Source organism: Panicum virgatum, chromosome 3N (assembly GCF_016808335.1).
Source record: "Panicum virgatum strain AP13 chromosome 3N, P.virgatum_v5, whole genome shotgun sequence".
NCBI classification, from domain to species: domain Eukaryota; kingdom Viridiplantae; phylum Streptophyta; class Magnoliopsida; order Poales; family Poaceae; genus Panicum; species Panicum virgatum.
The window spans coordinates 46,688,312-46,704,067 of NC_053147.1; the positions used below are offsets into that span (position 1 = coordinate 46,688,312).

A 15,756-nucleotide genomic window follows, 5' to 3' on the forward strand; every position below is an offset into this window, starting at 1 on the left:
ACCAGGCAGTGCCAGCACGAGAGCCTCCACGACAGTCACTCCCCCAGTGAGCTCAGACCCAGACCAGCAGCTTCCGTCTGTCACCGAGGGTGAGGGTTCTCCATCCGACGACGACGACGACGACGACGACCCGGACCGCTTCCTCGCCGTACCATGACAGCACGACCCGTAGCTCGCCTTTTTGGTGCTTTGATGCCAAAGGGGGAGAGGTGTTAGGGGGAGCCACAGAGTTAGGGGGAGGGTAGAGCTAGAGAGAGCTCGTAGTTATCAGGACTTTGATTCTTTGTATGACATTTGGTGTTAGTTCATGGATATGTACATTTGTCGCTTGAGTATGCCGTATGCCGTGCTTTGAGACATATCTATGGATTTCGTTTGAGCCGTTGAGCTCCTTGGTTCTCTTTCGAGTTTGCTTGAGTTTATCCTGTTTATCTTTCTCGCTCTCTCGTTATTTTTTATGTTTGTATTGTCATCAATCACCAAAAAGGGGGAGATTGTAAGCATCTAGGCCCTCAAGGTATGTTTCGGTGATTAATGACAACCATTATTGTGACTAATGAGTTTGTGCAGCTTAATGAATCATTACCGCTCATTTGGTCATATGTCTAAAGAGGCCCCTAAATTTCGTTATCCAAAAAGGCGATCTCGGTATTCAACTCAAATATATAACAAGACTAAGGATCTTTCTAGTCCAAAGTGTCGTAAGGTTGAGAAGGACACTTAGGTTAGTATAGGTTTTATAGTTTTGTAGTGATCGCACTATTAAGAGGGGTTAAGGTCAAGTAATTTGAGCATGGACATGATCAATCAAAAATGGATGCACACTATGGTCACTCAGGTTCTAAAGAAGTTCAAATAAGTGGTTTTCAACTTATATCTCAAGAATATTTGGATTTCACTCAAGACTCAAATAAGAAAAGGCAAAATCAGAAAAAGTCTATACACCGGTTTAACCGACGCTTCCATTTTTCTATACGTCGGTTAAACGAAGTCAGCAGAGTCTGGACAAGTCAATACACCGGTTAAACCGACGTGTTTGAATTTAACGTCGGTGCATTAGTCCAGAGTTGGTTTTTCCAGGGTGTTTCAAGGTCTATACACCGGTTAAACCGACGATGTTTGAAATCAAACGTCGGTGCAATTGACCAGTGAGATGGTTTTTCCAAGGATTTCAGAAGTTGTACTCACCGGTTAAACCGACGATAGATTTGAGTTAACGTCGGTGCAGTTGTCCAGAGACTTGGTTTTTCAGTTGATCAGTGGACAACTACACTCACCGGTTAAACCGATGATACGTCGGTTAATCTGCCCAAGTTGTAACGGCTAGTTTTCAGAAGGGGCAGTTTACATTCATCGGTTAAACCGACGCTGGCTATTGGAGGATCGTCGGATTAACCGGCGCTACGCAGTTTTCTGGCAGCTTTTCTCCAACAGCTCTATTCGTGTGAGCTGCCTATATATACCCCTCCAATGAGTCATTTTGCACACTCTTGACACCAGGCAACATTCATACACTCATATATTGTTGAGAGCCACCTTGAGCTTCATCTTCCACATATTTGTTCATTCAATCAATCACGAAGCAAGACTAAGGACTTGAGTAGAGAGAAGCTTGTGTGCATCCGTTCTTGGTGATCGGTTCTTGCTCAAGTGAAGGCCCTAGCTTGTTACTCTTGGTGATTGGCAGCACCTAGGCGATCTTGGTGATTGAAGGTGTTTCTTCCGGAGCTTGCCAAGGATTGTGGGAGCCCGAAGAAGGTTGTACGTGGCTTGAACTCCACCACGCGCGGGATGGTGAACGGAGACTCTTAGTGAGCGCCCTCGTCTCGGTGACTTGGGAGGTGACAAGACTCTTAGTGAGTGTCACAACGTAGATTAGGGGTATGTGCCAACACATCGACACCACGGAAAAAATCCGGTTGTCTCTTGCTCACTCTTTACTTTCAAGCACTTACTTTCATGCAATTATTCATGTGCTTGACCTTAGAGATCATAGCTTAGCTCTACCTTGCTTAATTTCATATCTAGTTGTATCTTTGTAAACTTGTGTAGTTTGCTTAGCTAGCCAGTTGGTGAATTGAGCCTTACTAGTATTGCATAGGTTAAGGTTGCTTTACTTTGTTTTAGAAATTTGAAAAAGGCCCAATTCACCACCCTCTTGGTCTATCGATCCTTACACAGGTTTAACTTCTCTGAAGAATTTTTCAAGTTTTACAGGTACGCCTATTCACGCCCCCTCTAGACATCATCAAGATCCTTTCAATTAATATCAGAGTCTAATCTCTTGATTAAAACTTAACCACTATGGGATTTCGATGCCTCAAAGCGGGGATGATGTCGACACCGCCAAGATCGCTGCACAAGCCACTACCGCTCTACCAGCTACCGATGTTGGTGTTGCCGGGAGCTCCGGCAACCCCTTCACCTCCCCGTCCACTCTCCAATTGTGGTGTCACATCAAGCAATAATTCGAGCTCAAATGATGAAGACGAGGGTGAGATGTCCATGGCAAGGAGAAGAAGAAAAGAATTGATGAACGTCAAGATTGAGAAGAGGGCACGAAAGTTGATGAAGAAAAAAATCTACTACTACACAAAAAGAACGAAGTTCTGTTTATCCCTCCGATGCATCTGCGATCATCCCCTATCCGATCTGCGCCTCTCACCCCCACTCAAAATGGCGATGCAAATCTTCAGGCAGGCTCGGCCCCTGGCCATCGCCGTCGCGCCCTCCTCTGATCCGGTGTTGGAAACATCCGCGATCTGCACACCCTCGCCCAACCCTCGATCGGCGATGCAATCTACACATGAAACCGATTTTGGATAATAGTAGTCCTTGTCTCATATAACTAGCTCCGTGCCGTGTGTTAATGCCGCTCATACTTTGCTATCCGCATGATTCATCCATGTGACCATACTTTGCTAACTCGTTAAACATCTGGGTGTCATTACTCACTAACTGAATTTTGTTTTTTTTTTCAGAGGTTGGCACCTTTTCCAGGTTCAATTGGAAAAAATGCACAACTTTTTATAGATAGATACGTACCAAGAATCATGCAAAGCACATATGAGATAGAAATCAGCTTTTGTTTAGCTGGCTCCGGTAATGTTATTCATTGCGTCGATCCTCATATAAAGACAACTACAACTTTTGCATGCCTGTAATCTCCGTGTTGCCAGCTAAGAGCTAAACTCTCTCAAAGACACTGAAGCAAAAGAACGTTAACCAAACATGAAGCAACGGGACCCAATAGCATCGTAAACATCAAATAGGTTTAATCTAAGTTATTAAATGTGTTTTACTACATTTTTATTTGGTGTGTAGACATCATTATATTTTCTCTATACTTCCTCCATCTATAAAAGAATGCAATTATAGGATCCATGCTGGTCAAACTAATTCAAGTTTAACCAAATTTATAGTAAATAGTATTAGCACTTGTATCTCCAATAAATCCATTATGAAAATATATTCTATAACTAATCCAATGATACTTATTTTGTATCATGAATGTTATTATTTTTTTATATAATCTTAGTTAAAGTTCAAACTATTTGACTTGTGGAAAAGCAAGAATTGCATTCTTTTGTGAATGAAGTACTTGGTTAAAGCTAGAAATGTTTTAGTTAGGACAAAATTAAAACCTCATATTTTAGAACGGGGGAGTGAGTGGTAGTTACTACTGTGTAGCAAACAGTTTCAACCTCAGTCATGGCATATGAACAGCAAGCGCTCTGCCTATCGCATCCATCCCTTGCTAACGAGCAGCATTAGGTCCGGTTTCAAATAGACCCGAAGCAGTACCATAATAAATTTTCCACTGCCAAACTTTACATACAAAACATAAAGCTTCAACTTGCTCCTGATCTTTCTCCAAAAGAACGGACGAGCCCGCAGTTACATAGGAATAAACTTGGGTTCCTGCCGGTATCACTTCCCATTCTTTCGATTGGGTGGTTTACCCCTCTGGTTGTTTTTGCCCCTCAACATTGCCATCGTGGGGCCGAGGGCACTGCTCCTGAGCGCCCTATAAGACCAAGCAGACGTACTAGGATTTCGTTTCCATGTTCCCCAACCATTCCCCTGAACATCAGTTTTGCCATTGGAGGGCTCGACATTTTCCCAGACTGTATTCTTCGTCTTTTCTGCACAGCATGTTTCTGAATTAGTGTGTAACAAAAAATGCTCGACATGGAAGCAAGATACTTAAAGTAGCAATCAGTACCTAGTGTGACTTCTTTAGTGTTGTTTGGCACTGTGCCTGGTTTCTGACAGTCAATGTGACCTTCATTATTGTCTAAGGTAACTGTCTTTCCAGCCATTGATCCACCTTCTTTGCATGTTTCTGCAGAGGGAGTCCTGACAGTCCCTGGTACCGACTCAATACCCTTCAGTAGCCTTACATCAAGAAGTGACGAGTACTCGATCTGCAGAAGATATTAAGCATGATTTATACCGGGTTCGACTAGCTGGTAATAAGTTTATAAAGTGGAGAAATATTGATTACCTCCAAGGAGCCATCTTCCTTGTAAGGTGACAAGTCCACAAACATACCAGACTCATCCTCAGGTTTGTTTTCCTCAGTGACGATCGGATACTCGGGAACAGGTAAGAGAATGATACGCATTGATACAAGATCATATATCAGAACTTTTCCGACCTGAAACAGCAGCATGAGACATGCCTTAGTTTTGCCCACAATTTAGCACAGACAGTTAGTCTAAACTCCACAATGCATTCCTTTTCATATTTTCCCAAGCCCCAAGCATGCAAAAGTTGCTCAGTGGGATTTGGATTAATATCACTTCCATTTCAAACAACTGACAAAAGTAAAAGTATTTAGACAGTGCTACTGGAATTATGTCATACACGGTAAGAAGACAGCTCTGGACACAATGAGGAAGACAGCTCCACCAATCGATATGCAATGAAATCTCCCTCCTGAAAGGTGCGGAAGACAGGTTAACCACGAACAAGAACAAAATTGATAATAACATAGATACTAAGATAGCAGATTTTTGCAAAGCATGTTATATGACCTTATTATCTTTTTTTTCTAAGTGCATCCATTGATATTCAATGATGCAAGAGAACAATTGCAAATCACATGAAAGGCAACGGATGCCAACTGTGATGTTACCCCATTGTTTGCTTTCTCAAGTATATATAAAGATTGGATGGAATATTAATCAGTAGTACCATTTAACATGTTATTTAACTGAATAGAGCAACCAACAAATGAATGCAATTATGTACTATGGAACCAGCATTGTCTTTCTGGGTTTATATATTAATATATCAATCATAATTAATTGATGAACAGCGGACGTAATCAGTAGCCTCCTATCCAAATTCTAACGATTGAAATACCTTTGGAAGTCGCGTTAGGGGGTAAAATCTCTCAAAATCCAAGGGTTCACCATTAAACTTCTCTTCAATAATCTTCACACTTGACGTATCAATATTATTGCTTTCATCATCCTTTTGATTACTGACAGCACAAGAAACATTTTCAGTGATCTTACAGTCCATGAAATGATGGTTAGCTTCCATGCTGTTTCCATTTTTCTTGTTTGAGCTATTCATTCCCCACTTCTGGCCCTTCTTTTTGCTCATTGTTCCACTCCATTCGAAATTGCCCTGGAACCACAAGCAAAAACATCAATGAGAATGCAAGTCTAAGCAGTTGCTAATCATTTTCCATGCTTTCATATGAGGAAAGAAATTTCCATGGTTATTTCTCCAAGGCTTAAATAAATTTTCCATTTCATTTATTTACTTTAGGTATGTGCAATGAGTACTTATTTAGTTATTTGACATAGATGTTTTGGTTGCTCAATCGTCCAATTCTTCTTTACCCCAGCCATTCCTTAAAAATTATCTTCTGAAACAAATGAGTAATATGGTATCATTAACTGCAACTATATCATTATAAGCTAGAGGAAATATAAGGCATACAAGATTATATAGACGAACATGTACACAAACTTAATCTTGTACAATAGATCAAACTTTGAGTGGCCCAAGTGAGATGTGAGAATTCCTCCATCCCTCTTATTTTCACCTTTTTATTTGACTTAAAACCAACTGGTCCTAAGTCTGCAAAAGACGGATGATGGAAGGCCGACCCCTACTCAGACCAGATCCAACGTAAAAGATTTGAGTTTGTGCACATATTCACCAATATACTATTTTGTCTATAAGATAATAATGCCAATTTCAAAAGAAAAAAAAAACTGCACCAGCACATAAGAGATTAATTGAGCACAAGTTATCTTCTCACAGAAATGCATATTTTATCAGAATAAATTTAGTTCAAGTGCTAGATAAAAGTTTCGGTAGTAACATCCAGAGGCCTATGGTGAAGAATAAAAGAGAAGGGAAACAGCGAGGAACCTGCATTTCCTTTGCCGGTGACTTGTCAGGTTGTCCACCTAAAAGCAGAGTATATATTGAGTTGACTTTAGAACAACACACAAATATCAAGTACCAACTGAAGATTTTATAGCGGCATGTTATAACACAAGAGTTCTGCGTTAGCCAGAACCATTAGCAAAGTAAATAGATGTAAAATAAGCATGTCACGAAGGGAAAGTGGAACTTCAGTTCTAATGGTTATATAAGAGAAAGTTATAGCTGCAATCATCACATACAAAATCAGTTTCTACTGTGTTGGTGTCATCGATCCCAACTATAAAACCAATTTGTTGAACTATCGCCAGTTTTCCTTCTTTTTGCGCATTCATACTAAAACTAAAACCAAGGTAGAACAAGCTGGAAAAGAAAAACAGGAGATCATGCAGAATCTCGAGTGCGCACTTGTGTCAACAACTGGCCTTCTATGCCATCTTTTTATTAATATTGCGTCCACTGTGGCAGCCTTAAGAACAGCCTTGACCTCGAACTCTCATTAAAAAATACTACAATTTTTGCACAGGCACTACTTGAAACTTTTTTTTCTTAATTTCAGTTGTAACACATGCACTATAAATGCAGATATAATTATCAGAATCATGAGGTCAGGCTATGAAAAAGTCTACATAACCCCCCGAGAAGTATTGGAGTTCGTCTACTTAACCCCCTCAACCATAAAACTGGATATTGTACACCCTGAACTATTCAAAACCATCTAAATAACCCCTTAGGCAGTTTTGAAGGGTGCTTTTGATGATGTGGCCCTTATATGGATGCTGACATGGCAGTGACTTACCGAATGACATGTGGGTCATCCATATCAGACAAAGAGAGAGCAAATTTATTGAAAGTAGAAGGCACAAATATCTGATTTCAAAGTGTTATGTTACACTTTGTAGATAAATTTATGCATGCTACGTACACAAGTCTATCCATGTCACCATGCCACCTAAGCAAAACCACCCTTCAAAACCTCCTAGGGTGTTATTTAGACAGTTTTGAATAGTTTAAGGTGCTTCTTTGCACCATGTTAAATGGTCAAAGTCTGATAAATTTGCCTGTCGCCTTCCCACATCTCAAAGTGGACTACAGAATCTTAGGAAGGCAGCTATGAAATATTCCAGAAACAGCAGTGCACAGTGCAAGAGAAAGGCTGAGGGGGATTTTTCAATTAAAGAATAACAAGACCAACATGTTTAACCGGTGATAATAATATAGGTCACCAACATTTGTACTTCAGGCTACTGACAGAAACACAGAGATAGCATTGCACTTCATCATAAAGTCAAAGTAATACATATGCAGACATAATCATGTGCCCTGTAAACAAATCCTGCCTAGCAATGCATAAGCTTGGATTAACATAGAAAGGGGAATGCAAAACCATACCTGCTGGTTCAAAGCGAATGTGACCGGGCCGAACCACAACTGGAACAATCTCATCTGATGTATCAGATTCTTCCTCATCTGTTTTATGGCTTGAAAAAGGAGCATGCAACCCGTTTTGATTGCTTGATGGACCAGGCAAGCCATCTTGATTGCTTGATGATGGACAATCAGCAGCTATTGGTGAATCCTCATGCACATTCTGCAAAGTATATATTGTAGATGAATAAATTGATCAGCAAAACATAAATATAGCAGCTTAGTCAACACAATATCTGTCAGCTATTGGAACGCTGTTCCAAGTGCAAATTTGCCACCCATAAAGGCCTTCATCCAACAACCGGAATACAATAGAACTCATGCTCATCTTAATAAACTGCAACCATTTTGCCCTAATAACGCTTCTCTGTAAACGAAGAATCTAACCTTCAATCCCACCCCTCAAAAAAAAAAAAAAAACTTCAACCCCCACACGTCCAACTACAACTTTTCCACCACTGTTTGGACATCCCAACATATAGTCTCCTTCACTAAGGGGGTAAGGTAGTTAGGTGGTTAACTGCGAAGAGGCAGTTTAGGAAGACAGGGCAGTGAGGCAGCCATCTTGTTAGTGAGAAGAAGGCTACAGAGGTCAGATCAGGGCTACTAAGAAGAAATGGGGAAGCGATGTTTGGTTTCACATATAGCTTCAAAAACTAGCTTGACAAGCATTTTGAAATAGTCCCTATGGTGTTTCAAGTTCAATCAACTAGCTTCATTTTAATATTGTGTTACTGATCCAGCAAATCTTGCCAGTTGCCAACATTCAGATTCAGCATGAAAGATGACCATATAAAAGCTAGAAAGTAACATAGTTATCATCCTTATCAACCGATACCTTTTCTGTTTGCAATTTCGCTTTCTGCCTCATTTGCCTTTTGATTTTCTTGCGACGAGCACTTCGACTCTCCAACTGACAAGATAAAATATAAAGCAAAGAGAGATACATGTGTTAACTAAATTAAAATATACAGACGTAACATCATAAATTAAGAATCAATTTTTCTCTATGTTGATTAACAAATCAAAATAAAGGGGGAAATAGATGAACAGGATTAATCCCAGTGTGAAATCTTTGTGAAGCTGGAAGCATAGACTGAAGGGGAGAAAAAGATAGAGATTGACAACTGTCACAATCATATGGGCCTCAATGTGCATTTGCAGGAATGAACCAGATAGGACTATGACCAAAACTTAGCCTTACCAATACAATAAGCAAAGCTACAAACAATAAAATGAATTAGTCATATTCCAATAGCCAAATACAGGAAGCACATGAAAGGGTTTTGGAACAATAGAAGCGTAGGTTTTCCAGTGACAGATGACATGGCCTAATAGCACACTCAAGATATATTCATGGGAATGCGTGACTACTGACTTCGGCCGCGCCTAGCATTGCTTCGTTAAAACAACATATATAGCAGTCTTCTTGGAAATATTGGGTAATTAGCAATAGCAGACTATCTTATAGATGTACGCAGAAACTTCCACTACACTTGTTAAAACGATATAACTGTATTTCACAAAACTAATTGCAAAACAAGCTAAGGTCAGTTTGACTTTGCTCCAGGTTTTTAGAAGGACCTTTGTTGTACTTTATTTTGCACTTTTGCTAAGTAAAAGCTCTTTTAACCAACTAGTCCCAGCAGACAAACAAAGAATTGGATATAAGTAAAATGATGGACCTAATACAACGTTAGCTTTCATCCTGATTAAAACCCAGAGCATACTGGAATCAGAACTTTCAAGATAAGATAATGGCAGTAAATATAAGTAATGACGGGAATAATTGCTCTATTCCTCCAACCCTAGATGGGGCGGCTAGGACCACCGCAGGGGCGGCGGCGGCGCATCCAGAGTCCATGGCGGCCGCACCCTGGGCGGATCCCGCAGTTCCCGCCGCGCCCGCGCCCGGCCCTGGAAGGGCGGCGGCTCGGGACCAAGCGCCAGGACGCGGGCCAGAGGCGGCGGCGGCTGCAGGGAAACCGGGCGGGGCGCCCAGATCCGCGCGAGTGGGAGCAGAGGGGGAGGGAGGGGAGGGGAGGGAAGGAGGAGGGGGGAAAGAAGGGGGCCGGCGGCGCCGGCGGCCGGCCGGCCATGGCCGGCGGCGGCGGGCACCAGGGGCGACGGCGGCTGGAAACAGATGAGGCTGGAAACAGAGGAGGCGTGAAACCCTAACCTAGGCTAGTGATACCATAATGACGGGAATAATTGCTCTATTCCTCCAACCCTAGATGGGTGGGTATATATAGATCCAATACATGGGCCTCTACACACATGGGCTCAATATACTCCAACAATAAGATGATTGAAAGTCTGACACAAAGGCCCAAAAACATTATTACTATTATAAGAGAACCACTGAATTTGATGGAGGGAAATCCACACATGAAAAGATATCATAAAAAATTAGACACGAAAGATATTTGATATTGTGCATCTTTTGCAATGAGGTAAGATAGATTAGTTATCAGCACCACCATGGATTATATCACAAAAGATGACTAACATCTATGAATATCAAAATTGATGATTAGGTACATAACACAGAACCAGGAATGTTGATACAAACAAGAGTGGTGTCATGAATCATGCATACCTTTTTTGTGTCACCTTGAGCATTACAGTCTGACACCTCCATCTCACATTTCATCTCAGTTTGATTGTTCCTAAAAAATCACGATATGAATTTTCTGCAGGGATATGATAGAACAAACGACGACTAAAAGCTACATAACCCCTTATAGATCCCTATACTGTCACTTGGCAATATGCCCCCACATTGTATTTTTGTTTACTGATCACACCATGCACATACACTCCTTAACCCCCAAAAATGAAAAAAAAAACACCTTCCCATGTGATTTTATTTGCCATTCCTGTCATATTTCCTCACTCATATCTTCGTTTGATGTTGAAGACAATCCTGCATATTTTATCTTTTTTCCTATGTTCAAGAATATGTGCCTGTTTGGTTCATGCCTGATCTTACAACAACTAAACTTAGGGAGCACGGCACACAACACTTTGAGGCGAAAAAATCATCGCCACAATTGAGTCTAACTTGGGGAAGAAAATGAAAATGAGTTTCTGGTGTGTAGGACATGCCACATATATGACAGTGAACCAAAGAGCTGCCTGAGAAAGCCAAATCAGGGTTTTTCAGGAAAAAGAATAAAGTCAAACCTGCCTTAACTCGAGCTTGGAAAAGTTTCCTCATTAACCGAACTATCCAAAATGACAAATGTAGACTTATAAGCATGGTTATTAGTAGCTATCTATAGATTTTTATAGAACTTGTTGTGAAGCCACAAAAACAACTGAAATACTAAATATCTACAAAGTAGCAAGCCATGTTTCACTATATATGCTACAAATAGCTTTTTTCTGGATAATGCGGTGAAGCCACAAGAACCACAATTTATAATCTCGAATATAAGAGGGTATATGGATATACACCATTCTAATACACAAAAATTACTTATTTTATGCCAACTGTTTGAGCAATATTATGATTAATTGAATTGTTCTCATATTAACATGGTTGATGATCAAAATAGAATCAAATATTCAACTACAATGCAAACTCATGATTACCGTATCACTGAGACCAACTATGGCATCAATAAGATAACAATATACTTCAATGAGGTCTTTCACTAAAAAAAACTCGTTAATAAGACCATTACAATTAAAAATCTTGTAGATATAACCAAAAAAGTGGATTGTTACATGTACCTAGCGCTGGAAATTTGCTGTTTATGGTCAATTTTATTGAAATGGGCAACCAATTTGCTTTACAAGAACAGAAATAACCAGTTTTACATCAGAATTTAAGTAGCAGAAAGAAGATACCAGAGGAGAGGCATTGGAACAAAATAGATAACTCTAGACTGATGACTAGTGGCAAATTCATCAGGAACAAACTGCTACATGTTTTCTTTTTGTAAATTGTCACATAATGATATGGCGATAAACACCAGAGCAATAGAATCAAACTGATTATGGTCAATGGGATTATAAAAATAAATTATTTCTCAAATAAGAGTGACACAAAAATAATCTCTGGCATAGCCGCATAGGAGTTCAGATAATACCTCTCTATTTTTTGCTGTTGCACCAAGGGAGCGATTTCAGGTTGTAGTGTCTTAGTTTCAATATCAATAGCTGATGACTTCAACTTTTTAGATACACTCTTATCCTGACATTGATGAACATTATCCTGCTTGCCGTCATCTATGTGATCTCGAGAATTTGTCACCTCCAGCTTCTTTCTCCTGCGTTGAAACACCAATGAGAGAGCATGGACATATCACTGAACAGAATAGACACACTGACACCAACCTATGCTTCTAATAACAGAAAACTTTTATATGAGCATAAATTAGCTTGTTCAGGTGAGCAAAGCCACAGTTTAGGGTGTACCCAGTGCCGTAGGCAAAGCCAAAGTTTAGGGGAATTAAAAAAATCAGATACAACCCTGTAAATAGGAAAATGGAAAGGACATCCTACCAAAGTGATATTCTATATTTGGCAAAAAGAAAAATGCTAAAACAAAAATAGAGAAGATACTTCATCTCAGGTACTCTTGCAACGTCATCATGCCACTTTCTCTTTGAACTTGTACCATTATTTTCTGTGCTGTGGCTAACAGTTGCATTTTCTTCAGGCTGGCGATCACCATGTTCCTCTTCTTCTTGGTTCTTACTGTCATCCTTTTGATACTGGATGGCAAGGATTTGGTAATCAACTGGATGTGCCCTCTTCTCTACTACCTCAGGATCTTGAATAGATTGCATATCAATGTGCCCTACCAGCTTCTTGCAGGATTTTTGTATAACCCTGGCAATACAAAAGAAAATTAGGAATTGCAGCCATCATTTCTGCAAGAAGAGGTCCACTGTTGTGTGATAAAAACAGATGCATAATGCATGGAAATAGTAAATCAAAAATATGAATGGCTTTTCTGGTAGCTAAATAACAATACAGCCCTTCAGTGTAACCTTTTGATAAGACAAGACAGTATTGCTACTTCAAATAGACCACAACTCATTTGATACTCCAGCTCTATGTTACCACTAGGCATTTTCTGTTCTTTTTTAATACACAATGACCCACGTTTGTTTTCAAGGGAAATAAGTACCCCAATATCATAGTACATACATATCGTCTGGCCTAGTGTACGATATTGCTTGCCATATGGATGCCCCAGATTTCCCAAATAAATATAATTTTGGGGCATAAAAGTTGATTAGCATTATATCTCTGCTTCATTGTCAATGTACGCAGAGGGAAATGGTAGAGATAATCAGATACATGATAATCAAAACCTAGCACCCTGCGCATTGCACGTTGTGCTCTGTGCAGACACAATCCCACAGCCCAACCTTTCATTTTTAGTGAGGATTTGAGATGAACCGAAATACCAAGACGCTACAATAGGAAAAGGGAATGATAAAAAGCACTGCATTCCATATATTAGAAGATGTTCGAAGAACGAATTAGTTCACCAACAAGCAGCAGCTACCTTATGATATCCTTGTCCCTGAAGATGCAGGTTGATTCGAATGGTGGTAAGGCAAACCCATCCATCTGCGCACAAGAGACCATTCATTCATTATATCCGCTTCTTTGTACAGAATACAGACATAACAAGAAATGAAAAAAAAAAAGAATCAGATCAATGTTCACGGAAAACCTAAAGCATTCAGTATGAAGCCATCACTCTTGAAGAAAACCCGCAAGAAAGCCAAAGGGGAAAAGGATCCGAACAAGGGGGATAGATGACAGGGCCCCTACCGAGAGGATGACGCCGCTAGGGCAGGAGCGACGGAGGCGGAAGCGCGCAGCGACGTGGGCGGCGAGGTCGGCGACGGTAGCGAGCTCCGGGCGGAGGAGGAACCAGCAGCGCCTGAGGCCTTCATCCCTCTCTGCACGCCGGAGGAGGCGGCGGTTCTCGAACACCAGACGGAGCCTCACCGGCGCGGGCGCCTCCGGCGGCGGCCTAGCCATTGGTGGTGGCGTCCTGGTCGGTCTGGGGAGGGAGGGTTCTGGGTTTTTCTTTGCCTTTTCTTTTTCCAATTCTTTACATAGGGTCTGCGTAAGAAATTTCAGAATTTGGGTTCAATACGCACGCTTCACTAGATCTGGAGCTTAGTTGGCACGCCTTTCAAAATTTGACACGGCGAATTACTATTTTAGGTGTTTCTTTCTATTTTTCCTTTTTTCACTTATTTACTCTTTTTATTTTTTTCCCGGGGCATCTGAAATGACCAAAATACTCTTTGCCTCTTATCCTCGTCTAGGATTCACATGGGCCAGTGCACAGAGCGCTCGCTCAGTCAGAGGAAAGGACGGAGTCCTAACCTAACGACGGCGACTGGTCGTCACACACCCTGCCCCCACCCCACCGTCGGCGACCGGCTGTCGCGCACCCTACCGCCGCCCCAGCCCCCACCCGGGACTTGCCCTAGGCCGCCGCGCGCAGTAGCCCTTGACGGGAGGCGGGCCCTTGCCCTTCGTCCACCGCCAGCAACGGCCGCCCCCTCTCCCACTCACGACTGGCCCAGGCTGTCGCGGCCCCTCCATGCACTGGCGCGACGCGTGGCGCGAGACCCGCTCCGCCTCGACAACCACAAGCTCCCCGCTGCGACCGGCCCCTCCATCTCCCGCGCCGCAGCGGAGGCGGTGCGCGCGGACCACCCTCCGCGCCCGTTTCCATGCCGCTGAGGCCTGGTTCTAGGACCTCGCCGCCGGCGCGCGAGTGGTGCCATTGCGCGCTCGCCGACCCGCTCCTTGCCTCCCCGATGCTCGAGACCCTCGCCCTCGGTCTGAGGCAGCTGGTCGTCGACGGTACCGGCGCCCTGCGTGGTGAGGCAAGAACGAAAGAAAACCCATGTAAGGGCATGGGTATTTCGGTCATTTCAGGTGACCTGTAAAAGGAAAAGAAAAGAGAAAATGAGTGAAAAGAGAGAAAATGGAAAGAAACACATGAAATAGAATAATTTGCGGCAAGGGTGTAAAATTCTGGAAGACGTGCAAACAGTCCCAAATCTAGTGAGCCGCATGTATTGAGACCCAAATTTTAAAATTTCTCGGTTCGGGTGGGGAGAGGGCGCTCCTCCAAAAAAATGGCTCGAACCACTTTTTAATGGGAACCAAGGTGTTTTGAAAAATATTTAGCAAAATATTTTTTTATTGTTTAATATATATAGAAAAAATTAAATAACCATACGACTCTTATCTTTAATCTATACTCTTCCTTTTTACCTTTTCTTCTTTATTTTTTCTTCCCTTCGGTCTCTCTCCTTATCCGCTGCCCAGCTCCCGGCCCCGACACCGCCTCCTTCCTCTCCGTGGCTCTTCTGCTCCAACCCGGCCTCCTAGCTCCCGATTGCTGACACCGCCTCCATCCCCTCCACCGCCGCCTCAAGCTCCGGTCGTCCGCCATCGAATCCAGCTCCCGTTGACGCTTGGCCTCCCGCTGTAGCCCGCCACCATGGGCGACCTCCTGCCATAGCCAGCTGTCGTGGTCAGCCTCCCGCCCATCCTGCCGCGCATCTCTCGCCGCTGCCCAGCCTCCTGTAGCCGGCAAGGCTTGCCAGGGAGCAGTGGCCGGTTGCCGCAAGGAGTCGCACCACGTGAAGAGGTCGCGAGGAGGCTCAGCGCATGTCTGCGGGCAAAGGTAGCAGACGAGACGACGGAGGAGCCTCCAAAGCCGTGCGGAGCTACAATTCGTGGCTCCTCGCCCTCCCTCCAGCTCCAGTCACCGGGTTTCCTCGGGGCTTCTATGCGGGAGCCGGACCCAAAAGCACCGTTTGGCAGGGCTTTTGAGAAGCCAGTTTTGGAGCCGCGCGAGAAACCCTGCCAAACAGGCTCTAAGAAAGTGATGGGCTTCCTAGCTTTTTACCATACAGG

At 42.6% G+C, this 15,756-nt stretch overlaps 1 protein-coding gene across 1 annotated transcript; it reads right to left on the reverse strand.

The window, feature by feature from the left end:
* Positions 1–3,655: 3,655 nt before the first annotated feature.
* On the reverse strand, positions 3,656–13,912 carry LOC120666038 (coilin-like). Its single transcript, XM_039945824.1, has 13 exons — positions 13,639–13,912; positions 13,367–13,431; positions 12,412–12,681; positions 11,937–12,116; positions 10,439–10,508; positions 8,678–8,752; positions 7,804–8,002; positions 6,397–6,434; positions 5,371–5,640; positions 4,870–4,941; positions 4,508–4,660; positions 4,226–4,427; positions 3,656–4,145 (listed from the first exon to the last, which is right to left on the reverse strand). The coding sequence occupies exons 1-13, from the start codon at positions 13,849–13,851 to the stop codon at positions 3,931–3,933; spliced, it is 2,022 nt and encodes a 673-aa protein (XP_039801758.1). The 5' UTR covers positions 13,852–13,912; the 3' UTR covers positions 3,656–3,930.
* Between the last annotated feature and the right edge of the window lie 1,844 nt (positions 13,913–15,756).

Excerpts from the sequence above, each read along its gene's own strand:
- LOC120666038 (XM_039945824.1), bottom strand. The coding sequence starts at position 13,851 with ATGGCTAGGCCGCCGCCGGAGGCGCCCGCGCCGGTGAGGCTCCGTCTG. Across the intron at positions 13,432-13,638 it reads CTAGCGGCGTCATCCTCTCG|ATGGATGGGTTTGCCTTACC; the intron begins GTAGGGGCCCTG and ends TCTTGTGCGCAG. Across the intron at positions 8,753-10,438 it reads CTCAAGGTGACACAAAAAAG|TTGGAGAGTCGAAGTGCTCG; the intron begins GTATGCATGATT and ends TTATCTTGTCAG.